Genomic DNA, 27,494 nt, shown 5'->3' with positions numbered 1-27,494 from the left:
CGCCGACGCGAGCGCGCGCCCCCTGCCCCTGCGGACTGCCTGTGGCGGCGGCGGCGCCCACTCGGCGGTCGATTGCTCGGGCCCGTCTCGGCCCTGCCCGCTCGAGGGCTGGGCCGTGCGCGGAGCTCGATTAATAAGGCCTTCCTGCCAGTGGGAGGCCGCTGGGGCGGCGCGGGGAGGGCGCCGAGCAGCTGCCGCGCCGCCGGTTGCAGCAGCGGCGAGCGACAGTCGCCGTCGCGGGTGGCCGTGCAGGAGGGCGCGGCGGCGGCGGCGGCGCGGTTGCCGATGCTGCGCTGGCTGATCGGGGGCGGCCGGGAGCCGCAGGGCCTGGCAGAGGTAAGGCGGCGGGGGGAGGGGCGCCGGGGGCAGGGGGCGGAGCTGCTGGCGCGGGAGGCGGGGCCGAGAGGAGCGTTAGGGCCGTTGGTGGGGGGTGGGGAGGGGGCGCGGTTCTCCCGCCCGCCGTGAGCTGCCGCGGGGCTGCTGGTGCCGACGGGCGCCCCTCGCGCCGCCCGGCCCCGGCCCCGGCCCCGGCCCCGGCCCCGGCCCCGGCCCCGGCCCCGGCCCGCGGCGAGACGCTGTGATGAAGCTGGCGAGGCGGCGATGGGGCCGCCCGCGGGGGTCTGCGGAGCCGGGGCGGGTAACGCGGCTAGGGCCTGCGCGGCGCTCTGCGGAGCCGGGGCCCTTCCCGGGTAGGGCGCTGCTCGGTGAGGTTTCCTGGCTGTTGGGAAGGGGTAGAAGCTTCGTTGAAGGGAGACAACAACACTCAAGCCCAACAGCAAGAGCCCCCAAGTGGGGCTTGCTCAGGAGGCGAGGGGCTCAGGAGCCGTCCCTGTCGGGGAGGTCCCGGCTCCTGCCCTGCGGCTCAGCCCGCGTTGGCGAAGCGGCCGTTATGTCGCGTAGCAGCCAGCGTGTGGAAGTCTCTCTTCAGCACCCCCGATCGATAATATAAACTATGGACTGTGACTGATTATTTGCCTTACTTAGTTGTAGTCTGTAATAGGTTTTTAGCATTTCTTTTCGGTTTCTCACCTGTAAAGTAAACTGGGTCTATGTAAGGCGCTAAATATAGGTATCCCTCCTGATGAGTCACTTGAAATACAACTTCACTGTATTTGAGGGATGCTCCATTGGGATTTCTTTGTCCCTAACACTTCTGAATTTCTCTGCCTGGGCTTCTCCTTAACAGAGTTAATGAACGCTATTACTGGGCTCCTTAGCTGTAATGCTTTCGCAATCTAGACAAATGCAAGGAAGCGATTCTTCTTCAGCCACTAAACATGGGTATGCCATGACGATACTTCATTCTAGTGTAGTAAATGCTGGTATTTACTTTGGTAGAAATGTGACTCTGTACCAGTTTGGAATGTTGATATCCAGGAATACCTCAGACTTTTGTACTCTGTCAAAATGTTGGCTGTGTTACGGTCACGTTTAGCAGGTTTTTGTACAGTACTTTTTTAAAAAGAAGATGGGGAATATATAATAGTATTCGATGATGTGCTAGAAAGCTACGTTGCTGTGCAGTGGCCGTCTGCAAAGTTTAAGCTCTGATTATGAGCATGAGTCAAGATACCCTCCAGTTTTTTCGTTCTGCTGTTTTTAGCTGTCTTAAATCTGATCCACTGGACTTCTGTTGCCATTGCTGCTACCAGCTTGCTGAATGAGGGTGGTCATTTTGCTTCTCTGTCCAAAACTGAATAATATACGTTCATATATTTGCTTCTCTGTGCAAAACTGAATAATATACATTCATAAGAGTCACTCCTAAAATGCTGTTTTTTCTCTGCATTAAGTAATATTGTTTCATCTGAAGATGATCTTCATTTCCCATAATTCTCTCTGTCCTCTTACGATATAGGTAAAGAAGCCCATAATAGTGTGTGGGCTATAGACAGTTACATGTTTCAGTTACATGTGCTATGCCTTCAGCCAGTGATAAAGAGGTCAGATGCATTCAAGTCTGACCTTGCGCTGGGTGAATGGCAAAAGCCCTTTGGCAAAGCTGTCTTAAATTGATGAAATGTAAATTTATCCTAACCCATTTCTTTCTTAACAATGGAATTGAAAATCAATTAGACTTAAGCACCTAAATCTCTTAAGTTGATGGCCATGGTGTGTGTCTCTAAGCAGAGTAGCTCTGATAATGGGAGCGATCTAACTGCAGTAACACAGTACTCCATATAAGCTAATTTGTCATGCTCTGTGATACATACACAAGTATATCTATATACTCTTGCACATGTATTTTCAGTGAACTGCTTTTGAAAATCCCACTCTTAAATATGTCAAATTACAGGGATTACGGGAAGCTCTGAAGCTGAGATGAATGTTGTGGTTATTTTACTGGTTATTGTGGTGATGCTTACAGGTCCTACATGAAAGCGTAGAAGTTGGGAATAGGTTCTGTTAGCATCAGCATCTATTTTTCTCTTCTAAAAATTTGATAGTACTACAACAGAGTTCAATTAATAGTTGTTTAAACAAAAAGAGATTTCCTTAAGTAAAGAAAACACTCCTAACCCATTCAGTAAATATTAATGAAGATTTGAAAAGGGAATAGCTTGTATATGACAGCCCTGGAGGAAAAACTGAATTCGTTTTGTTGGTATGTAAAGTACTTCATCAGCACTATACCTTTCAGTATTCACAGGCGTTCTTAGAAATAACAGAATTAAGATTGGACAGGTTGTTCAAAAGAAGTAGCACCATCTCATATTGATTATGAAGCAACAAAGGAATATCATATTGCAATGTTAATGTTAGAAATAACGTAATTTCTAAAAGAAAAAAAACTTGTTCTAAGCAGTGTTACAATTTTATGAATGTATTTTTCTATTAGTAAATAAAAATTGGAAATCTTCTGACTGCAATATTGCTAATGCCATCTGTTAAATGATGCTGATATTTGCCTAAGATTTGTCAAACTTTTTTCTTAAAGAAGGTTTTGATTTGCGTTTTGGCAACTGAACTTGTCGTTTCCGTATTTGTGCACTTTTCTTTATAACCATGGGGACTACACTTGCATTATTTTAAGCAGGAACTGCTATTCTCACATAATTGCATAAAATGAGGAACAGTTGCTTCATGAAATGCATCAGATACCACAAAACCAAGATAAAATCACAAGAACTAGGATACTGACAACCTCTTAGTTCTAAAAATAAACAGATTACTTTCCCTATTTATTAATGTTGTCGTTCTTAAGTTGTGGAGAATAATATCATAGGACCAATGCAGAAGTAATAGAAAGTAGTTTATTATTTCTGCAAGAAAATAGTGACATTTCTGAGGGAACTATGTTTGTCCTTCATGTAGGCGTACCTCTCCTGTATGCTAAATGTAATTGCTGTTATACAGTAGTGCTAGGAGTAGATTCTTTTGGACGCTTCAAAGAATAGACAGTTCTGGAAGAAAGAAGACGACACTCACTGTCATGTAAAATAAAGCTGGAAGCATGAGAGTGCTGTCACTGAGTTACTACCAAACTATGCAGACTTTTTTTTTAAAATCATGTCTAATAACAAGTTGTTTCCAGAATACTAGAGATTTTGAACACATAAAAATTGTCATATTGAAACAAGCCAATGACTGAGATTAGCAGAACTGTCTATGCCTTGAAATTGTAGTCTTATGCAATGTTTTCTTGACCCTGACTGGTGATCAGCTTGCTCTGAGTGATTGATAGTACTTTTAATTAATAGTCTAGCTGGGGTAGTTGCAGATGCTGTTCTATAAAATGATTAATCGTTTTTTGACGTCTTTCTAAGCTGTTGGCTTTAGCACTTCGTGAATAGAGACCCAAGGAATGATTTATGTATTACACAACAGAAAAACATTTGTTCTTATTTGTTTTAAATGTGTCATTTTTATATAGTATTTAAAAATTGGATTGTAGATGAAGGGTATGAGAAGTTCACAGACCTATCGGAAGATGTGTAGTTTAATGAAAAACTGAGTGGATGGTGTATTGTGTCATGAAGCTGACTCCACATGATAGCTGGTGACTAAACTGCTTTTTCATCTTGATAGATCAGTGATTAAAGCAGGACAAAATGCTTGTGGAAAACACAAAATGTTTATATTATAATTTAAAATACCTGCTATAGAAGGATATTATTTACTTGAAATAAAAGAAATGATCCTGGGTTGTGGTTTTCATTAAGGCAAAGTTATAATTCAGAAACTTAAATTAATATAACTTCAAATAGAACTATACATTCACAAACAAATCTATATATGCATAGTGCTAGACACTGCAAAGACCTAATGAAAAAAAATATATCAGTAATAAATTTTATTTTCCTTTTTCATGAATTTTTAGAAATCATCTGTACAGACCATTGGTGAAGAACAAATACAGAATCCTTACACAGAGCTCCTTGTGTTGAAAGGTCATCAAGATATAGTACGATTTCTAGTACAAATAGATGACTGCAGGTATGAAATTGCATTTCTAATTGCTTCAGAGCATCCTTAAGAATATTTCTGTGAATGTTCATGAAAATGTAGAAATATTCTTAATCCTTTTTCCCCCCAACAGAACCTGAGGGAACATAATTAAAAAATCCAAATTCTGAGCATTTTGTTTACCTTTTTTTTTTTTTTTGTGGTGGTGGGGTAGGAAAAGAGACTGAGTGTAAAAAGGCAAGGAATAAAAGCCCCCTTTTTTGCAGTATGTATTTAATTCTTTTGACTTGTCCCATAAGTTATACTTTTATGAGAAAAGAATGGTGATGGAGTTAGATTTCTTGATACAAACTCATTTAACTACAAGATATGCCTTTAGCTAATTCAGTCCTTCTTTTCAGGCTGTTTCTGGGTTGAACTTTCCCTTCTGCACATGCATACACACACTTTCTCCCAGGACAATACACCATAGTGCCTGCCTGTTCTGAGTGGATGCATGTATTTTATATTTTTAATTTGAGAATAGCTGTTATTTCACCTTTTGATTTTAGAGAAGAACTTAATATGACTCCTGCAGATACCCTGAATTTAGCAATTGCAGATGACATTCTCAATAATATTGATCATTCCTCTTCCTTTCTTTCCAATCTTTTGTCATGTCTCCCGCATCTCTACTTTTTTAGTGGTGCCTAAAGCCATGTGTGTGTTGTACTTTTCTTCTGAAACTCTAGTGCTGCATTCGCTTGAGCTTTGATTAATGCAACTTTTTTCTAGATTTCTCAGACTGAAATTTTCACCACTTTAATTCTATTCTGAATGGCTGCCTACTCAACCTTACTCAACATATATGTATCTCCATATTGCATATCTCTTCCAATTTCCTCTTGTTCAACTTGCTTTACTGCTTCCAATCCTTGCAGCTCCTTTGTTTTTTCTCTTCTAATGTTTAGCTTTGGGCATTTTGTGTATGACAATTTTTGTTATCCGTTCTGTTCTTAGCTCTCTAGGTCCGATTTCAATCATGAACTCTGTGTAAGGAGTCATCTAAGGCTGGAAAACTGGTTATGAAGCAGGGGTGATGGCACTAGATTTGCCATTGTCACTGTGTATGTGTGACTGAGAGAATGAGTTATGACACTCATATTAGTGACCTGGCTTCTGTCCCTAGCTTTGTCTAAATTAGTGTTGTATGTTCTCTCATTTAACTTAATCCTACAGGAGAGGAGAAGATACATAGCTGCCTTAAAAAGTAAGGTTGTGGAGTTTTTAGTCAGTAATAAGCATATTGACTCTTGGTTGATATGGAGAATTAGATAGGAAACCTTCAGAACTAAGAAGTGAAGTAACAGATAGGAGCCTCTGTGTTAAGGAGCTGTAATAGTTTCTCTCTCTTATAGGTTAAGCACAGAAGATCATTTTTAACACGTTCATCAATAGATTATACAAATATAACATGAGTGAGAGTTTGGTTTGTAGCCTCACAGTATATAGCAGGCATTTTGTGAAGGAAGACGGTTATCTCCTTCCCCATGTGTATTGATCAGGCAGGTGGTCTTGTCCAATTCAGAATGCCCGCAGATTGTTATTTCCAAATCATCTTGTAAATATATATATAACTTACACAGAAGGCTTCATGGAGAATTTTTAGCCAGTCAGTTTTCATTCTTAATGTCATAAATATATTCCAGAAAAGTTGCGTGCATTTCTATAAAACTTATTTTTTGTGTTAAAGTAGTTCACCAGAAGATTCTTAGAAAAATAGCAGATTCTTTTTTTTTCAGTCCTTTCCTTTTCAGACAAGTTATTAAAATAACCTTTCCTCAAAATACATGTTTTTCCAAAACATATACACTGAATAAATGTAATTGGTTTTTATGGAAATACTAGGGTATTTTTAGACTGGAGGCACTTCCTGGTGCAAAAAAAAGTCTTTTACTATTCTGGGCTTCAGTGTACTGATACATTGCAGGTACAGGAGTAGGTCCGTTATTGAAGCTAAACTAATACTAATCAGTGTAAAACTAAAGCGTGGGTGGCCAGGTTGAAGATAGGTTATAAAATAACATATGGATAAGAAGTAAGTTATATAGCCAGTTAATATTCTGAGGGTTAGAGGGGTGTTTGATACAGTCACTTCACTAGACAATAATTCTAAGGTTTTATTTATCAAGAATATAGTAGTTTCTGCATTGTTAAACAGCTGATAATATTTTTCACTTGATTCTTTTCAATAAAATTAGTATTGTTACTCAGCTGCTGAAATGTTTTTATTTAGTTTTTGCAGCCATTCCGTTGTGTGCTTTTTGTCAACTGTTGTAAGCCAAGTTTCACGCTTCAGGTCTTTAGATAATATCATCTTATTGAGAATTTTGCAGAAGGATTTTCTTGTTTTCTCAGTGGCTCAGCTAAAACCAGTGAGTGGAAAATTTTCTCAGATTGGTTTTTGAAGGTACTAAATAAATCCTGTATAAATGTAACAGAAAGCTGCTTTTTTCTTCTTTTCTGTTGTATTTTTTGAACATGAAGTGAGGGTCATATTGATTGGAAGATCACCAAAGAAGGCTAAGCCTCAGCAAGAATGTTCTAAAAAATGAACTGAGATAAAATTGCATGTAATACTCTAGCATTTGACACATTAAACTAAACAGGGTTCATAACACATTTTAGGAATAACTTTCTTTGTTGCTCATTTGACCATTCCTTGCTCCTTCAGGAAACAGACAAGGTTATAGAGGATGGTGATCATGACTGGAAAAGAATCAGGTGACCCATGAAACTGCACCTTGGTGAACAGAATACATCTGTAGGATAACTGATTCTACTCTATACCTTTATATTTAAACAGAAATTCTGCTTAGAAGAGGAAAAGTGAAAACACAAAACAGCACTCTGTACAACTTCTGTGCTGATGAATTACCCTCATTCCTTCCTTTAAAGATGAGTTTTCTTTAAAGAATTTTGTTTGGGTGGCACACAGTTCCAATGTAAATCAAGAATGAATTGGAATTGAAAGGGCTTTTGCTCAAATTTGAAAGTTTTACTGTTTTAAGTTCTTGTCCTCATGACAAAACAAGATAAAAGTAGAACTGAAAGGGAACTAAAGATAAAAAATTAATGTTATCCGAGGTGTGCATAAAAAAATCTGGGTTTTTTGCCCTAATCTTTTTCGAAGAAGGGACTTGATAAATGAATACAAATTAATGAAAGATATGAAGAAAATACACTTTTTTACTGGCATATTTTTTACTGTGTTAGAAAAAAGCAAGGGCATTTCAGAGAAGAAGAAAAAAATTACAGCTTTATGTCAGAAAGCTTGCTCTGTTGGCAAGTTTCATAAGCATCATGACTGCTAAGTAAGAGTCTAAAAGAAAGGTCACTTATACAGTTAATGAAAATATTCAACCATGATAGCAGGAAAAAGTAATCAGAAGTGATATAACCTCTCCTATTTCATGGCTTCTTTGCAAACAATAGAAATCTTGGTTAAATCCTTTAGTATTAACTGTATTTAACCCTTGGCTAACACCTAAAACAAGAGGAAAAAATTAGAAGGTATATTTCCAAATAACAGCTGAAACCAAATTTCTGTGGGAGGTCTTGCTTCTGTTCTTGGCTCTCTTAACTCAAAGTACACCTTCACTAGAAAAGCTTGTGTCTGTGCTGTAGCTTCAGTTTAGCTGTGTTGGTGATAAGGTGCAAATGTAAGCAGGCTGTTACAGATATGCTGTCTAGCGTAGGTAAAAGGTTGAATTGAAGTCAGATGTTGTTAAGATTAGATTAGCAGTCTAATAACAGACTAAAATGAACCCATATTTTCCTAGTATGGTGTGCCCTTTAGCTGAATTTTTAGCAGAGGTCATATTCTGCACGTTACATGCACTCCCTTTGGGAGTTCTTTTAAGCCACTCTTTAAAATATCATAATAAACATTGGGCTCCTCTACCCTTGGGCTGAACTTGGCTGAGTGGTTTGTAACCTATTAGATGTCCTGCAATCTGTTGGCTCTGACTAATAGAATTTGGTTTTAGAATTTGGTTTCGGTCAGTGTATAAGATCTCATACTAACTTTTGATCAAAAAGAGAGTTGGTTCTGTAACGAGGGCTTATATTTATAATAGCATATGTTGGAATTCTTAAGCCTTGTTCTTTATTAAGTATATGTTGACAAATACCTTCTATTTAAATATACTGACTTCAGTTTATAAACTGTAATTGGGATTTTCGGATATATTTTTATTCTTTAGATTAAAGTCAGAGTCTGATATATCCTGCAAATATTTATCTTGTTTAACTATCTACTGCTATTCCATTGCATTATGCTATATTAAAGTTTTCTTTTTTTTCTTTTTTTAATCAGGTTTGCTTCTGCAGGAGATGATGGAGTCATATTTCTGTGGAATGCTCAGGTTCGTTTGTGTTTTGGATAGGTTGTGTGCTCTGACAGAGAGATGGGGTAGGAGCTGGGGAGAGGAGTTGGAAATTTCTCCTAGCTAAAAGGCAGAATAAATAAGAATTGCTGCATGGGTTCATATCAGCTGTTGTTTGCATAATGTAAAACTGGATTGTGTCAGTCCAGTTTTAGCTTACCGAAAAGACCTTGGCAGGTAAAAGTTGTGTTGTGAACCCAAGAGAATGATAAGTTTTTAAATATAAATGTTTTGGGAGGGCATAGTGACTTTACAGAAATTAGAGATGAAATGTTGACATGAAGAACAGAGATGAATATGAACTTGTGACTTGAATTCTTCCTTTAAAATAAATTCAGTGTTTGCTGTTAACGCTGAGAGGCTGACTATTGACTCCACAAATATGTAGCTAGTTGCTGCTATCTGCTAGCGACTTTTATTTTAATAAAATTAAAAGTTTATTTTAATAACTGTATTTGGAATGACTGTTTACAATGTAATTGATTAATCTCAATGGAGAGCTAGCACAAAACTGTACCAGAAAGACATCAAAGTCAGTGGAAGTTAAACATTTCGTGCAGTGCGGAAACAAGGCCTTACTTGCTTGCTATGATAAAAATCCTATTTCAACTTTTGGAAACCTTTTAAGATGTTAGATTTATCATGGAGATAGTGCTCTGTAAGTGTGGTACCGTTCGTTCTGCTCTCCTGCTCTGTGTCTCCATATCCTTGAGAAAATTATAGAGTAGAGGAGAGTGTTAGACCTGCGTTTAGGAGGCCTAGTATGCAAGGTAGATGTTAAATAGTCTAAAAGGCAGATACAGTGCACTGTCTAAACTGGAAATATCAAAAAGAAATCTTAGACCATAAGCTGTTATGGTAACATCTAAAAAATGTATGACATTTGTGATGGTGTAGTTTTAAAATACGGAAGGGGAACTTGGAGCTTTTCTTCCTTCTGTTTTGAGCTGTTTCAATTAGTTCTTTGCAGTTGCTGAAGGTCTTTTATAACCTTGTTATTTGAAAAAGGAAATTGGTTTTGAGTATTCAGACATATGTATGTGAGTATATATGCTTGGTGTTCTGAGCAATCCGTGAATGTAAAACTGATTTAGAAGTCCAGCTTAGGAATAGAATTCCATTTTCTACTTCTGTAGGATTCTTACTACATTTTTGTTAAAGCAAGTCTTCTATTTTTAATTTTAAAACTTAACCCAGAAGTGTAAAGAAGTGTACAGTTATAACTACTCAGTATTTTAATTGCTTGATTAAAAGACCAGTATATTTCTCCATGTTTGTTTATCAGGTTTTGCCATCTAAATAAACAAAAGAGAGGTGGTCAGAATTCTCTAAACCACCAGCTTGAAGCTATAGATAAGGTTCATAGTAAATAAAGCTGGCAGTACTGTGTTTGCCATAAAGATAGCTCAAGTTTTTCAAAACACTAAAATAAAAACAGATTAATTCAAGAGAGGGTTTTGATAGCAATTCAGAATTACCATGATATCAGTTAAATAGACTCAATGGCCAATATTTCTGTTGAAATGAATTTAACATACAAATTACGTTCTTCAGTTCTTCCAGAGATTCTTTTTTTTATGCCTAGAGTGATATGCTTCATATATTATTTAGTTATAGAGTAAAATCTTGACGTGTTAAAGGTCTAGTTGAGATGTAAATCCGAAAGTGACTGTAGAAAGTGAGATTTTAGACTCTTAGAAATTCTTCTTTTGGAAAGTAATTTGGTCATATGATACAGTAGGTATTTTCTACATGTTACCCTTCATTTTTCATGTGTTTATTTTTCAGACTGGAGAGAAACTTTTTGAACTACATGGACATACACACAAAATTACAGCTATTGCACCATTTTTTTCATCAGATGCTTCTGGAGAAAACAATCAGTTGATATTAACAGCATCAGCTGATAGAACAGTTATTGGATCCTTGGATCTGGAGAGGGTTCAGCTCTTGTGGAGTTTTTGTTGTTTTTTGTTTTTAAAGGCTGCAGGCTGTTTAAAGTTATTAGATAGTAACATCCAATAGGTATAATTGGATTACCCTAGGGTTTTATTAGCCATTGCTCACAACTAGATGCAGTCTCTACTGCAAAAATGAATAAATAACAAACCATTATGAATATGTCATTTTGGCCAAATACTGAAAAGAGAATCAGGATTTAGAAGACTGGGTCTCTCCATACTTTTTTCCGAATCTGTCCTTTAGTTACAACATAGCAGTTATAACACATAAAATCATTTTTGGTTTCCTTAATGAATGAAGTCAGGTTTGGGACTGCAGTAGCGGCAAACAGATTCAGAGAGTGTCTTGTTTCCATTCTACTGTAAAGGTAAGCAGAGAAACCCGAGGTATGTCTGTTTGTTGTATACACAATCTATTATGTATAAGAGCTCATGTGCCATGTTGGGGGGGGGGGTTGTGTTAAAACGAACAGCAGTGTTTGATTTAGTCAGGAGCACATAACCCTTAAAGAGAGGAGTGGCTGAGAAGCAGACACAATTATTAAAATCTCTTTTTGTGGAGCTCTTAATACGTCCATTTCTTTTTGAAAAGACTGTAGAACAGAGGTGGTTTTATGGCTCAGTTTTATTACTGGCTTGGAAAAGACAATCTACAGTGAAACTAGTTCTTGAATACTAATAGTATAAAGAACTGAAAAATCGAATTTTGCATTGTTGATTAAAAAATGATACTATGTAACATGGTAGGTAACACATTATTTCTGTATTTCTCAGGAAGGTGACACTTCCAATACTATATTTCATAGTACTTAAAGCTTGAGCTGGCTAAAGCCGATGATCATTTTACTGAAAAATTCCCTGTAGAACTTTTGCAGGGGACATATATCTAGTTTTTGTTCTGCAGTGTTTGACAGTTCTTCAAAGACTGGATGTATGGTTGTCTGGAGGGAGTGATCTATGTGTTTGGAACCGAAAATTAGATCTCTTGTGTAAGACCAGTCATCTTACTGATGCAGGTAAAAATGTAAATGACTCATTATAGCTGTTAAGGTGCAAGTAAAATGGATCTGTATAATGATGCAAAACCAACTTGGCAAATCTCTTTAATTCTAATGATAACATTATCTATTAAAGGCACAGTATATCTATTTTTTAAAATGTCAAACTTAATCATTTCAAATTTAAGACTACTTTTAATCTCCTGTGCTATGTGAATTTTAGAATACGTCAAATCTCAGTAACTGTACGTTAACTTGGACTTGCAGGGCTAGCCCTCATGTAGTGGTTTATGCATATTCACTGTAATGGGGACCAGATCCGTAGGCAGGCTTCCTCTGTGAGGGAGCTTGAATTTTTTTTCCATTAGTAAAGATTAGTAGCGGTAAAGTAGTAAAGCTTTCTTTTTCTTATTAATACGCTTTATATACAAAATGGAGGTTACGATAGAAATATAGTAAGTGTAATCAGATCTCAGTGTCAGTAATACTTTTCTAGTAATAAGTTTATGTATTATCTAGCCATGCAAAGAAAATTTTTGCATATTATTGTCATGCTTAACAAAGACAGCTAGGAAACCATGAATCAAACTTAAAGCTGGAACCAATGTTTTTCCATTTTTTTTGGTCATAGAACAGAGTAGTGGTAGACAACACCCCTGAATCTTTCAGGATACTAATACTTATTTTGGTTTGATATGGAGCATTATGCTAAATACCAATTGCAAGTCGTGCTGTAATATTTAGCATGAGGAGCTATTGAAACTTTTGTGTAACGAGTTGATAGGATTTATAGCATGACCCTCTCTTCCCTGGTGATATGTTGTGGGAAAATGGACAGATTGCTTATTGCTTGGGGAATTTTCCCATAAATGTGTTGCAGCACAGGTTGGGGGAAGTCTTGGCATGGCGAAGGCAGAATAACTGCAAGGCTGGACATTTAAAAAGTTGAGTCAAACTGTGCAGGGCCAGCTGAACCAGAATAGGCACAAGATTAATCTAATGCATACTGTGGTAGCGTCAGTAACTTTGGTCATAACTTTGGTATTGTGTACCTTTAGAGTCTTGATAATTACCACAGTATTCTTAATATTTTCCACCGTTAGAACATAAATATCTTAGCGCTATTTAAAATAAAAAGATTACTTATTCCCAACTTCGCCTCATACCTGAAGTTTCGTGTTCGAATTCTGCTGCATCCTGATTCAGACTTCCTAACTATCTCTGTCTGAGGTTACCTGTTCTTTTCTGATGCGATTTTACTTTCACTCCATGTACTACACTTTTATTTTGCTATTAGCTTATTTGTGGAAGAGGAATATGAAGAAATTTATTAAAAGGAATTGTAGTTCACTGTGATTTCATTTGGTCAATGAATATCATTTTCTCCCTTATTTACTGTGTTTTTTGAAGGTATCAGTGCTTTGATCGAATTGCCTAAAAATTGTGTTGCGGCAGCTGTGGGCAAAGAGCTAAGTGAGTATATTGCATTTCTGTTAAATCTTCACGTTTTGTAATCGGCTGCTTATCCAAGATGGGTGTGCAGACCATGCTGCTGGAATCGTATAGGCAAAGTAGATGGTATCAGGCTGTGATCAGCAACCTCCTTCTCTTTTCCCTTACTTGACAGATTGGCAGACCATGCTTATTTCTTTCAGGAAGTTGTTTGAGATCTGCAGATAAAACTCTTCTATATACTTGTTTACTACTGTTATGCCACCTGTCCAGTTCTGATTGTGGAAACCTACATTTTTCCTTCTGGAGAAGGTCTGGAACTCATTATCTGAGCTGTCAGATTACCTCACTAATTTGACTCTGCATTTACTAGGCTTCCCTAGAGCATCCTTATCCTAAGATCATGAGTGCAAGGTACTGCCAATGAACTGATACCAAGAATATAATGAGACAATATGATGGTTTGTGATGCTCACTTGGAGACAGGCCTTTCTAAGGTGTGCAAATTGTGAATCTTTCGCTAGATATGTCAGTGGGGAGGGTCTTTGAAAAGGAGGGTTTTTTATGAAAACATTCAAAGATCAGAATATGGAAAACATTCCAGGAGGTAAAGTATACACTGAGTCAACAAAACAACAGATTTTGCTCAATATGTTTAAATACATAGCAGTCTGGTGTTCCGATCAAAGAATCGGGAGCAAAATAAAAATAGACTTATTGTGTTTAGACTTTGGTATTTAATGTAAACTTTCATCTGAACTTCCCGTGGTTCTTTTACAGTCCCCTTGAGATCACATGAAAGAAATTCCAAGACTGGTTAAAATAAAGCCTTAAGTCCTGGAAAATTTGATGGACTTATTAGAGAATATGACATCCTTTTGAATATTATAATTCAGTCAGATAAAATGCTTAAGAAAGATATTACTCTTTTAGATTATTAAAAAAATCTAATCATGTTTACTTCTGTTTTCTACAGCTTGTGACGTTGATTGATTCTCTGAATTCCAAAATTACTGAAGTGTTTTATCCTATAGTCGCAGGAATGAGAGATGTTAATAATAGCACCACAATAAGTGATTCCAATTTTATAGTAGTTAAAAATGAATATAGGACTTTCATTTTTAAAGTGTCTGAGTTTTTACTTGAGACTATAAAACAGCTTTTTCAAGAAATTCTTTTCAAATATTTTTTGTATGTTATGAGGAAACCAGTTAGAGACTGTTGTAAGCTGCCTTGTACCTCTTGCACTCTCATTTATAATATGCTTTAGTTTGTGACTGTCTAAAAGTGATATGTTTTAATTAAACATAACTAATCTAAACATAACTACATTTTACTCTGAATGATGAAGCTTATTTAGACAATTTTTCTGTCTATCTTTGAAGTCATTTTTAGGTTGATTGATAGACCTGAAGGTTGGAATGTCCTTGAAGTAAAACGCATTGTTGACCATCAGGATAACATCTTGTCGTTGGTCAGCGTCAATGGTAAGATTGATGACTTAGTAGTGGTGTTAGTTGTCAGTGGAATATTTCAGCTATGGTGTTTTTGTTGTGACGAGACTCATAACGGGATTGAAACTTCCTAACTGGCAAATGAACCTTCCTGTATAGCTGCAAAGACAGTGAAATGTAAATATGTAATGGCTTTACCTATATATTAGTGGTGAAATGAAACTAGGCAGATTATAATTTAGAATCAGATCAAAAGAGACAATGTCAGTGAAAAGAATAGGACTCCAGCTGGTCTTCCAGTTGAGAAAATTAAAAACATTTTTTTTTTTTTTGGTTCCTTCTGCTATCTGAAATTTAGCGTGTACAGCCACGTCCCTTTGCAGTTGCAGTCCAAGCTAACTGAAAGTTCTGGGTGTGAGGATGTGGGCCTGCATATACATCCACTATTTAGAAGCTCTGGAAGCCTGTGTAATCTGAAGCTGCTCATCAGGGCAATACCGAGCTATTACCTGAAATTCTCTTCCTTTTTTAACATCTCCTGTGTCTGCGCAACATTAGGAACCCCTTCTACTTTGGGGTCTTCTCTATCTTTCTCTGGAGCTCCCTCTGAGCCCAAGACATCCCGACAGGATGGAGAGTGTACCTTTGTCCTTGGCTTTTTTGTGTCAGCCAGGTTGACACAAAGGGACTGTGGTACAGTGAAGACATCTAGAAAGAAGGCGGCTTGTGTTCTGTGACAGTAGTTTCTGGGTTTTCTGGGTTTCCATTGTTTTCTTCCTCTTTCGGTTATGAAAGAGAAACAATGTTGGGCTTAAAAAGGCAACGTGCTATCTGCTCTGTCGCTGCAGCAGTTCCTTTCTATGTGTGATTAACAAATTCATGGGAAGCTACTTCAGTCCTGTCATTAACTCACCTCTTTAGTTTCTAATCTGTGTTTCTGATCACGGCAAAGATATACTTTGTTGCATCTGAGAGCCCCTGACCTACCTGCTTGTCCAAGGAATAGAAGTGTTTTGCAGGTAGGCAACAAATGAAGTTCAAAATACTTGTACATTCTTCTGCTGGTGTTCCTTGCCTTTGCCATGCTGTGTGTTGTAGCAGGTGAATATTCTCCTTGCTAGTTTTAATTTTGCATGAAAGCGCTGATTTCCTTTTGCTAATCTAAGGTGCACTAGATAATCAATCAAATGAGTATTTACTCAAGAGGAGAGGATTTTGTCCAGTCAGTTACATACTATACATTCTAAATAGCTTCACTCTAAGATGGGCTTACTTACTATAATTTTCTAGGGCTGTAACCTTATTTGAAATGGATTATTTATATCACATGATTTTTGTGTGGTTTTTTTTCTAGATTTGACTTTTGTGACAGGTTCTCATGTGGGTGAATTAATAGTTTGGGATGCACTTGACTGGACAAAACAAGCATCTGAGTGCAACTTCTGGGACTCTTCTCTCCACATAGATGCACAGCCAGAAATAAAATTATCCCAAAGTCCAAATGAAACTTCAGTTCAACACCTAGCTTCTGATGAGGAGGTGAAAAGCTTTAAACAGAGACTCCTCTGGGCAACCAGCATGACCTTGCCATAGAAGGCTGAGTGTTTAATTTTGTATTTTCAGTTTGGTTGTTGCAGTAAGTAATGCAAGGGGATTATTTAAAATGTGCATAACTATTTTAATACAGTCAGCAGTTCTTATTTCCAAATTTAGTCATTGAACCAAATCAAGGTTATAATATGTCGATGGTCTGAGAACTAACATAAGGAATGTCACAACAGCATTTGTTCTTGACTGACAAGATATATTAGTTGTTTACACTACCACTGGAAAAATATTAACGAGGTGCGTGTTTTGATGGCGTACATCCTTCTTAATCCATGGTTCTGGAATTGCAGTTTCCAAAACATGCCCCTCTTGGACAATTACAGCTGAGGCTACTATAAAATGAATTAAACAATAGGCATATTTGCAGTCTGTGCACAGTAGTAAATAAATATTGCTGCTTCTGTTCAGATAGGCTTGAGCAGTATGCTTAATTGTAAAGAGCACAAAAATGGGTCTAAAACGCAGAGTCTACTGTAATCATGTCTTGGAGATAATCCAGGAGTGCTTGGTCACAATATTTAGGCAGAACCCAGTTATTTTCCTGGAAACATTAGGAATCCTCAGGTTGTTATTTACTTTTGTGAAATGTTACCAACTTTGTTGTTGGGGTGCAGTCGGATTCTGTTCTGGGGCTTGTAGGCACATTGTTGGGGAATGATTAAGAGATTCCTGGAAATGAATATAACAGAGTAAAAATTGTGGAAAAACCTGAATGTATGCTGAGGGCTGAATGGTCACTCGGTGTAGTTATCTCTTTATGAAAAGAGCAGCCTTAAAACACTGGAGAGAGAAATAATGAGTGGGAACAAAAAGGTAGCATCTCCTCTAGTTCTGCCATGGGTGCTTAATTCTGGAAAGAGCGACAAGGTGATCTTGTTCTGAAGAAGTTCTGCAGTTTGGCTTCAAAACATTCTGAGCCCCTGCTTGAAAGCTGCAACATGAGATTTAAGGGAGAAAAAAATAGTGTGTATGGAAAAAGCTGTATGGGAAGTTCAGAAGAGGTTAAAAGATTGAATGTGGGATCAGAGGCTGCCTCATGACTCTCTTCCCTTCATAGTGGTTACCTAAACAAGTTGCTGCAGAGCTTTTCTGGCCATGAATTTCTGAATATATTTTTATTTATTTCCATCTATTGAGTGGTAGGAAGAAAAGGTGGTTCTAGTGTGATATCTTGAAATAGAAGGGCGCTTTTAGGGGAGATCGGTCTGTATTGTGAAATTCCTCTTTAAAAAGTGGGAAGAAATGGATTTCTATGATGAATTATTCTGTTACCTGCTATCTAAAAGCAGTAAAATTGTTCTTCGCAAAAAATATAGTGATTCTGTTAGGAACTCTGTTGGCAGGCTTGGTGGTTAAGTAGTTAGAGAAGATGAACTCATCTAATTCGACACTGAGCTTTGTAGGCAAAACATCATTTAGAAACAAATGAGTTGGTGAAAAGGCTCGGCAGTACTAAGAAAGAGCGCTAAGGAGCGCATTTGCTGCCCTAATAGGGTGTATATGTGTTTTTAGCTTGCCTGTTAAGATGGGTGTACAATTCATGCTTCAGCACCTGTTTTTTTTCTAGGGGGTGAGATAACCAGGGCTTTGCCAGGTTGTGTAAATGAAAGTGTAATCTGTGAAAAGCACCTTTTGCAGAACAGTCATGTTATATAAAACTTAGGAGCCTGTCTCAAGGTGGAAGGCTGGTGGAGAGAAAAGGCTGAGATGAGAAATGGAAGAGTGATGTTGAAGGCCTTTGAACTGACCTGCACACAACATTGGGAAAATAATAAAAACAGGCACAGTGGTTTTTTTCCTTTGTTGAGGGAGTGCTATTTGAAATCTGAGCTTAATTTCAGAGCTCCCACCACAGATGTGCATACAAAATGAAAACCTGGACAAAGAGAGTTGAACCGGTGTCTGTCAAAACACTGTTAAATATGTAAAGGAAGATTTAGCCAAAGAGACAGGATTAGCAAACGCTCATTTGGCAGAAGGTTGACAAGGGTGTAGTGTGAATTCTTATGAGACACTAGTATCAGGGCTGAACAGATGGAAGTAGGCCATTCAGGGAGAAGATCCAGCATGTAACCACCTAAACACAAAGTATGTCCAAAAAACCAAAAAGGTACTGAATGGGAGTGTTTTGCACTCCCATGTTTAGTACCAAATGTTTATCCTGTGCACTGACTGTACACCCAGAGTATTGTTTCAGTATTAGAATATAAATACTTACTTGCAGAAACGTCTTATATTTGGTATCCTTGGTTTCTTCTTAGACTTAGATACAGGAAAAAATATAATGAAAAGATGAAACAACACGTAGAGTGTAGCGGAGTACCTGTTCTTTCCTAAACATCCATGCTTTATCTCTAACTTGCTGTTTCCATATGTATAAGGTAAAGCAGTAGCATGAGGACTGGAAAAAGCCAGATAATGATGGCTAGATGATGTCATAGTGCCACTGGAAATCCATTACATGCAGGGTGATAGTTCAGTGTCTGTATCTGTAAGTTGTTTCATTGAATTTTCTTTCCAGTGTGTGTTCGCTGCTGTTGGGAAAGGCATATACGTATATAATCTTCAAATGAAGCGTGTGATTGCCTGCCAGAAAACTGCTCATGACTCCTCTGTATTGCACATTGCGAAACTTCCAAACAGGTACAAGTCATGGTACATTTTGTAATGCAGTAAAGAAATGCAGGACTTGGAAGGGTGGCTAGAGACCGTCTGCAGAGCTACATCTAATTTCTAGTGCAGGGGACTTGGTCTTTAGTTTGATCTGCTTTTATTAGAGCTTGTTGGATCTGATTTTTGAAAATACATTGTTGTAATTCAATGTGAAATAACATAATCCAGTGTGCTTGATGCACAAGTTCAAAGTAAAATAGCTTTCCTATTTTCAAAAATCAGACTTAGTAAAACACTTTTGTCTACACTGTGAAAATGTAGCTTAATGGCATTTTGTTTCTATAAAGCAGCACAAAGGTCTACGGCAAATTCATTAAACATTTTTCACTAAACATTTCTGAAGAGTCAAAATGTATTAACAGAAAATAACAACTTGCAGTCTTTTTTAATTAGTTCTGGCAGGAACTTTTTTTTTGATAGCCAAGATACAAATTCATCATTATAAAATTGCCAGCTTGCTACATATATAGAATCTAATGGTTGTGCTGTTAGATCCCTTTATACTTCTTGTTTTATATAGGAAGTCTATCAGAAGATAAAAATTAGGGCCTTTATCTTGCAAATATATATGCTGTTCTAAGCTGTTAACGTATAACATGTTCACATAAGTAAGCTTGCTAGAGTGCATTTGTGAGTCTGTGTTTGCAGAGTCTAGACTTTTGTTTTACAGAGCAATACGCTTTTAAAATGTGGTTGAAAACATGTATTTTTTTCCCCCCACTTATTTTCCAAGTCCATTATAGTTTGTCGTGCTACAAATACAGTTTGTTTTATATGGAAAATCTGGGCATCCTGCTACATTTTAAGAGTTGTAATAAACTTGTGTAAAACCTGAGGCACTTTCTGTGCCTTTTATAGAAACTTCACAAGGTGACTTGCGCAGATGAGTATCTGAGTTAATGCTGCTTTTTAACTGTTTTTGACAGGCAGCTGATATCCTGTTCAGAAGATGGCAGTGTTCGCATTTGGGAGCTCCGAGAAAAGCAGCAGCTACCAGCTGAGCCGGTTCCAACAGGTTTGCCTACAGTGGTGGGTGGGAAAGAGCATGCATAAACTGTAGGAACTCGGTGGTAGAAAGGCTTATAGGCTTTTCAGAAGAGCTAATGTCTTGTGTTGGACCTACTGATGCAGGTGTGAGTGGGAAACTAAACAGGATGTTGGGCTCTCCGGCTCTGATTTGAGAAGCTAGAAGGTCTGACTGAAGCAGTTGTGTGCCATAAAGCTTATCTAGAGTTTCCAGTTTTATCAGCTGGTCTGACAAAAATTATTACCTCTCCCTTCAAACCCTGAGCCACTTGTATCCTTGTACTGATAGTGCAGTCATTTACTTTTGCATGCTAGAGTATCCTGGCTGCACTAGCAAGAGCTTTTGAAGAAAACTAAAGACAAGATTGCAGTTGAGCGGTTGGCACAGAGAAACATGTTTTACACATCTCCTCCCTGAACTTGAAATAACATTGGGACTCCCTTTGAGGCTCTGCACAACCTCACTTGCATACTACCTCTGGGTGTTGCAGTCCTCACTACTAGTTGCTTGTGATTTAGGAAGCGCTTTCTCATGCAGACATTGCCTGTGTAGTTCTTCCTACCCTTTGGCTAGGCCAGCAGCTGCTCTGGGCACTGGTAGTAGTGGTCTTGGTCAGATGCACGACAGCATAATCGCAGGCACTTGTACTGCGTGACTGGGAATAGTCATGAGCTATTATTCTCTCTCTTCTAGTATTTTTATTAGAGCTGTGTATAATTTTCTGGATGCAGTTAGTCTGTCCGGCTGCTCACCAGCTGATAGTAATTTTTGCAAGGATCTTGTCTAGTCTTTGTCTTGTTTGTGCAAATCTTTTTTTACTGTCTAGGTTGATTTAGAAACACTTTTTCAGGATGTTCTATCTCCGCTATTGCCAATCACAGCTGATCTACGCAGCTCAAGATTTTTATTGTGACGTGGTATTTGGTTTCACATTGGATGTCTGGAACTTTTATAATTGGAGAGAACAATTGGAAAGAAACCATGTGCAGTACTGGGATGCGTGAACTGCTGTTGATTTGCTGTTTTCTTTTTAAGGACTCCCCTAAGTAATTGTTCATCTCTGGGATCTGCCTTGCACCAGGGCCATAGTCTAGCACACCTCTTGTTTTGTGGGCTGATGGGGCTGAGGTAGAGGCCAGGAAGAAAGTCTGAGTTGGATTGTGTACACCACCCAACTTTCCTACTTCTGTCAGTATCGTTACACAGTTCTGGAGGAGGCTTGGGCGCAGATGTGTGTCTTCCTGTAGTATTAGTGGAACATGCAGAGGGCTATTTTTACACTCCAGTTTGGGAGATTGTTTTAAATCTGAAGGAGAAAATTAGTGGGCAGTATAAAATCAGGGACTGAGCATCAGAAACTTGCTTGTTACCCATAGGCCACCATTCTAACGCATTAGTGCAGAGCATACAGGGGAGAGATTGGTGCCTTCTTTTTCTCCTTTGTGCAAGTGACAACCAGTCAGTTTAGGAGGACAGAGAAAAGGTAAACATCGCTGTCCTGTACATGTTATTGCTGTTCAGTTGGTTCATTTAGGCAGTTCCTAGATTTCTTGCTAAATCCATCTTGTGTCATCCAGGTGAGTAACTCAACATGTTTGCCCTATCATGTTTAGTAAGGACAAGGAACAAAGTGGCTAAATTTCCCTTACCCCTTGAGATGAATAATCCAGATGTAGAAATGCTGCATAGTAAAATCTTCTGTCATTTTGCTGTACAGCATGTCCTGCTTTTTGAGTTAAGTGACTCCCATAGTTCTCCTTTTAGCTAGAGGAAAGAAATTGTATTTGTGATTATTGCCATAATAAAAGGGAGGATTTACTCTTTCTCCAGGGTTTTTCAACATGTGGGGATTTGGAAGGGCAAACAAGCAGGCAAACCAAGCTGCTAAGAAGACACAGGAGAATACAACTACGTATTTCTTGGAGTTGGTTGGTGATTTAATTGGTCATTCCTCAGCTGTGCAGGTAGGTCAGCTTTAGTAAGAACAAGAAAAAGTGAGTATCACTTATTAATGTAATTTTGGAAGTGTTTCTTCTTAAACAGCTATAACTTATGACTTCGTGGCTCTGGAGGCTGGGAACGTGTTTATCACACTGCAGAATTGTGTGGGAGGCCTAGGCTTTGGGCTCTTCTGAATTCACAAGAAACTTAATGACCAATAATAACATGTTGATTGTGTGATATATTTAGTCCAGTGTGAGCATAACAACATGTAGTGACTTAAAGAAGTCCTCATCAAACTCAAGCAGTAACTGATGCCTGAGGATTGTGTGCATAGATATATACGTGAATGCTATAGAAAATCTGTTTGGGTATTGGATTTTTTTGCAGACGGCAAACAGTATATGTTGCAATTTTGCGTGCCCGATGTTCAAACAGAATTGCTTCAGACATTTGTTTCATATCATGCATTTGTTTAGTCCAGCTGTAATCTGCATGTTAAGCAAGTTACGTTTTTTTTGCAGATGTTTTTATACTTTGGTGAACTAGGACTGGCTACGTGTTCTGCTGACCATCTTATTATTTTGTGGAAGGATGGTGAACAGGAATCTAGACTCCGCAGTGTAAGACTATTTCAGAAACTGGCACAAAATGGTGGCTCACAACTCAAATTCTAAGTTACTGGAATACAGGGTATATACACATAAACTGGATCTGCCTTAAATGTAAAGGGAAGTCTGAACTACTAGAAAAGTGACTATCATTAAGGCTTACACTTAATGTCATATATTAAAATTGATATTTTTGTTATTTGCTGCTATGCTTCTCAAAGGAGAATGTTGCAGGTTGAAACTTACTTGGCTTACTGTCAGCAGAAATGGTGTTCTCTTAAACCACTGAAGATAGTGATGACAAATTAAATAGTTTCTAGTATTATTTCTAATGTTTAAAAACATTGTGGATGGATATGGAAAATTAGAGTTGTTAACTGCCTTTACATGGATTGTAACTAAGGAAGTTTGGGGGCATTTTGCAGCATCATGTGCAGAATGGAGGCATGGCAGCAAATCAGAGGCTTCCTGCTCTATGTAATTTATTTCTTAAAGCTAGATTTTAGTCACTGATGGCTCAGACATGTATCTACAAAGACGACTGTTCTCAAATAGTTCTAATGCCTGAAGCTGCTATCCTGTACCAAGGGTAAGAGGAAGAAAGTAGTGGGCAATAGCAGTTTGCCAGATTTTGATTTTTTGGGGGGGAAAAAATATAGTGGTATAAAGATACTGCAAGTTTGCAGCTGGTATAGTTTTACTGTGGGTTAACCTACAGCGGAGTTTACATAGCACCATTACTATGTCTAGCATGATATGTGATTGGTTTAGCTTAGTCTTGCTATAGTGCATTTATCTAATTAATTTGTCTCTTCAAAACAGAACAAAAAAGCATTGCCCAACCCTGTGGGTGCTTGCCCCCACTCCCGAATCCAGGCATTGTCTCTTGATTTCTACCATAATCATCCCTGGAAGGCAGAGCAGAGGGATGGTAAAAGTATGGGCTATATTCCCCCTGCCCCTTTGTGAACTTGTACAGCTCATCTCATCTGTTGAGTGTAGATCCCAAGATGGCATTTCCAAAAAAAAATACAAAGCAGATGGAGGCATAATTAAAGGCCCCTCTCCTTTCTATTCAGGAAGGATAACTCAGCTTTAAAGCTTGAACTGCATGCTCTTTGCTCCAAAGGTAGCTATAGACTGGCATAGGAAAGAAGTTTGAATTACAGCTGATGATAACATGCTTTGTGGGTATGTTACAGTAAGTGGGGGTGGGAGTTACCTGTTAATTTCGCCAGCCTTTAGCTAATACATTGTTTCAGCTGGTCTTCATCAGCAAGCATTGTCTTTTCAGTTACTCTGTGAAGGTACCACCTCAGGAAGACCAGTTTCTCTCCAGCTCTTTTTTCTTATTTCAAGTGAGAAATAACTGTTTAGTCTATATATAAAGTATATGTGTGTGTTGTTACTAAAACTTTGCAAAAAGTTAATTGTTACTAAAACAGTTAATTTTTCTGGAGCCGCTATCATCAATTATAACTAGAGAGAAGGAACATCATCCTTTTTAATTATCTGTTCTTCCTATACCATGAAAAATCAGCTATTTCATTTTTATGTGAGTGCTTTTGCGTGAATACCTGGTAGAGAAACAGACCTATTTAACTGAACAGTTCTATTCACAAAACTCATTGTGCATTTTACAGTGATGTAATTCAGCCTTAAATAGTCCTACATGCTTAAAATATATTTATATCTATAAAAAGGTGCCATTGTTCTTAGATGCACTCAGTTGGTAACAGATGTCCCAAGGGTCTCTTTCTTTAACTCAACCATGTTTAAAGGTATTAAATTTGAACAAAGAAGTTTTACATGTAAAGTTTGAGCATAACAACGAATATAGTAAGGCTATATTAGCCAATTCATTTTCAGTAAGATTTTTGTCACTTGCTGTTGAGAAGTACAGTGAGCAGAAGAATTAGGGTGATCAGGTTATAAATGTGGCTTCCATCCAGTGTCCTTTTAAATTTCATTTTTCAGCTTGCAGTAAGTTTCCATATGTTCAACCTCATGAAGGTAAGTATCAGATTTATCCTTAATGTTTGTACAAACCCGAGGAAGCTGTTTCAATATCTCTGCATGACAATAGCATGAAACAATTAGCTGTTAGTCAAGTAGATGGGTTAGAGTCCAGGAAACCTGACAAAACTGGGACATTAAAATTAATCTGTGCTGATTCTTCTGCTCTTAAAGAAGCTTTGACTACATTAGGACATCACTGCACACAAATTACTTTTTTGCTTAGTCTTCAGCTGGGGAAAGAAACAGGAGGCTCTCACAACAAATATACTGATTCCACATGAAAGCCTTATCTCATGAACCAGAACTGAGGCTGACCTTTATTCCTTATGTTCCTTCCTCCATTAACATTTCCCTCTGTGTGTCAGAAATGTGACAGAATAACACACCAAACTGTTTTACATGGTTGTGGTCTTACAGTGATGCTGTATTTAACAAATAAAATTAAAGATGACAAAGCTTTGAAAATTTGTGAAATTCTTTTCTCTAATGCAAGCTTCAGCTAGAGTTCAGTCATTAGGATATTAAAACCTTTGAGGGCGCTAGTTCCAAACAAAGGAATGATAAAAGCCAACAGTTTATGGTACAAAAAACAGAGTTTCAACTTATCTGAATAAAAATCCATTGAAAAAATGTTGAAATACATAATAAGAAATAATTAATATAGGTACTTTACCAAAGACACCATTCTTCAAATATACACAATGCAGCATTTTAATACACAGCAACCTGCCTTAGCTATGACAAAAGTAAGGTTCTATTACAATTCTAACAAAAATATAGCTTATATACATTTCTCTGCACATATATTTTATGAATGTTTCAATTTGTTTTCAGGAACTTGGTACAAAACATAGAAAAAAGGTTGGCACATTATGTAAGCTACCTGCAGTAAACAATGATCACTGTCACTCTTCTTCCACAGCCATCTAAGTTTCATTCTTTTTCTTTACCTTGTTCAACTCTTAGCACAGCACAGCACAAGGGTGGTAAAGAGTGCATCTCAGGACCTTTCCTTTTACTGAGCAATGGACTAGCTCCTTAGCTGAAGTCACAGCTTTGACACTCTTGCCTGCAGCCTGGAGTGCACAGTGTTAAAAATCAGCAGTTTCGCTAGTATTTATTAACTGGAAAAAAAAAAAAAAAATCTGAGAATAGGCTAAAATGTGAACTTATGTTCATGTTCTGCATGTAATTAAAATGAAATGTACAAAAATACGCATTTGTGCTTTGGAAGCTTTAGCATAAATTTAATGTGTTAAAACTAATGAAAAAAACTATGTTCAATTTCTAACTTATTTACATCTTTTGAAATACTTTTTACATCACAAAACAAAACAGCATTTTATTAGGAGGGAAAAAGCAGTACAAATTATAAAGCTGTTATATAATTTATAACCTGGAAACTCTTTTAAAAAAGCTACAGGTTCGTACTGTAAGTAAGTAGCACAATATATGGCCTTGTCATAAAATTTATATTGGTTTAATAAAATTGATGACCATGTGTACAAACACCACGTTATAAAAAAGGGTGTTGATCAATTCATTACCACAATGGTTTATATGTAAAATTTGACAAAACATTGCACAGTAACATCTCTATGAAGGCAGAGAAAAAGGTAGATGGCACCAAGTATACAGAACATGCTTATTTTCTTCCGTTATTTAAGCAATTTAAAGTAAATTTGACTCTAATACCAAGATGTGATATGGAAAAGAGAGAGCAGGTGGTACTTTGACAGCTTTATACTCTGCCTGTGTAATAGTTTAAAAAAAAAAAAAAGTTGTTTTAAATGGTGCAGGTTTTTTTCACTGTATCCAATTTCTTGGGGGGGGGGGGGCATCTGTTGTGCATGTTCTCCTTAGAACTATGGTCAAAAGAGCTTAAGAACACATGCAGAGTTGGAACAACTTTATGTTAGGTAAGTGGGAGGTTTTTATGCTTATTTGTCAACCTATTTTCATTCTACTGGTGAACAGATCACCCTTCTGCTTGAGAAAGTTGTGTGAAGTGTTAGTGAATACAGTTCTATCAGTTACAAGATTTGACTAATGCATATTCAGTAGTAGAAATTAGCTTCAAAAGTACCTTTTCTGCCACCAAATGATAGTTCCAAAGAGTTTTTAACTCATCTCTGGATTACACACCCTTCATGAAAACATCTTTGTTGTAGAATTTAGAGCAGCTTAAAAGTGATGGATAAAGTATTTCCTTCTTGCGTTAGTCTTTAGTTCACTTGAAAGGAAAACACCATCCCTCTTGTATCCAAGTTAGTAAGTGATTCACAGTGAAACTGGTAGATCAAGAGGTCTGTTTTTCGTGCCTTAATGTCAATTGTTGTTTTCCGATGGAAGCCTGAGACTCTTGCACTTTAACTCATCTAATGTTTTCCAGTGTTTATAGTTATTAGCCAAGTGTTGCATCAAAACAGGCAGATGTGCAAATGCTGAAATGAAGAGGAGGAAAAAGTTGTACTTTTTATATATATATCTACATACACAGAATGGGCAGAACAACAGTGCAACCTGGCCTGTGTCTGAAATTCACATTCTTCTAATTACTTGTGCTCTTTTTTAGTTGTAAGCTAATGCTAAATGGGAAAACTGTATTATTTTTCAGTCTTCTTTTTTTAAGCAAATCCCTTTCTTAAAGTAATGATGACTATCACATTATTCTAGCACAAAACCACTGTCAGCTTATTTTTCTGCTGTTCAAAGAAATACTTTGTTAAAGGAAAAAAAACAGATGAAAACTTAGTTTTAAGCCACTGCTCCTTCCTTCTTTACATAGATCATCTGGTGTACTTAACTTCTGTGAAGCTTGTACTGTGTACAGTGAAACCAGCTTCAAGAGAATCATTGCTCAGGTCCTGTGTAGCGCAGCATACTGACTGCTTATATATACCATTAACTGCCCCT

At 37.7% G+C, this 27,494-nt stretch overlaps 2 protein-coding genes across 12 annotated transcripts in view; one reads left to right on the top strand and one right to left on the bottom strand.

The window, feature by feature from the left end:
* The first annotated feature begins 171 nt into the window (after positions 1-171).
* LOC138064087 (WD repeat-containing protein 41-like) lies at positions 172-25,043 on the top strand. The gene is made up of 13 exons (XM_068925009.1): positions 172-336; positions 4,322-4,437; positions 8,765-8,813; positions 10,623-10,755; positions 11,102-11,163; positions 11,700-11,811; positions 13,204-13,266; positions 14,631-14,732; positions 16,054-16,238; positions 18,829-18,950; positions 19,907-19,995; positions 21,838-21,971; positions 22,473-25,043. The coding sequence occupies exons 1-13, from the start codon at positions 286-288 to the stop codon at positions 22,623-22,625; spliced, it is 1,371 nt and encodes a 456-aa protein (XP_068781110.1). The 5' UTR covers positions 172-285; the 3' UTR covers positions 22,626-25,043.
* Positions 24,972-27,494, bottom strand: part of LOC104152949 (high affinity cAMP-specific and IBMX-insensitive 3',5'-cyclic phosphodiesterase 8B) — an 89,773-nt gene continuing 87,250 nt past the window's right edge. For 10 of the 11 annotated variants that reach the window (XM_068925002.1, XM_068925008.1, XM_068925004.1 and 7 more), the window contains one exon: positions 24,972-27,022. In XM_068925002.1, the coding sequence (XP_068781103.1) occupies positions 26,907-27,022 (116 nt within the window). In that variant the 3' untranslated portion in view covers positions 24,972-26,906. The remainder of the gene's footprint in view (positions 27,023-27,494) is intronic. The other variant, XR_011137330.1, reaches the window with a different exon arrangement.

This window comes from Struthio camelus, chromosome W (assembly GCF_040807025.1).
Source record: "Struthio camelus isolate bStrCam1 chromosome W, bStrCam1.hap1, whole genome shotgun sequence".
NCBI classification, from domain to species: Eukaryota; Metazoa; Chordata; class Aves; order Struthioniformes; family Struthionidae; genus Struthio; species Struthio camelus.
The sequence above is the reverse complement of the archived record's forward strand: the minus strand, read 5'-3'. Positions and strand labels throughout refer to the sequence as shown.

Bases quoted from the DNA above. Each gene is read 5' to 3' on its own strand.
- LOC138064087 (XM_068925009.1), top strand. From the start codon at position 286: ATGCTGCGCTGGCTGATCGGGGGCGGCCGGGAGCCGCAGGGCCTGGCA. The intron at 8,814-10,622 runs GTTCGTTTGTGT...TTTATTTTTCAG, and splicing joins TATTTCTGTGGAATGCTCAG to ACTGGAGAGAAACTTTTTGA. The intron at 13,267-14,630 runs GTGAGTATATTG...CTATCTTTGAAG, and splicing joins AGCTGTGGGCAAAGAGCTAA to TCATTTTTAGGTTGATTGAT.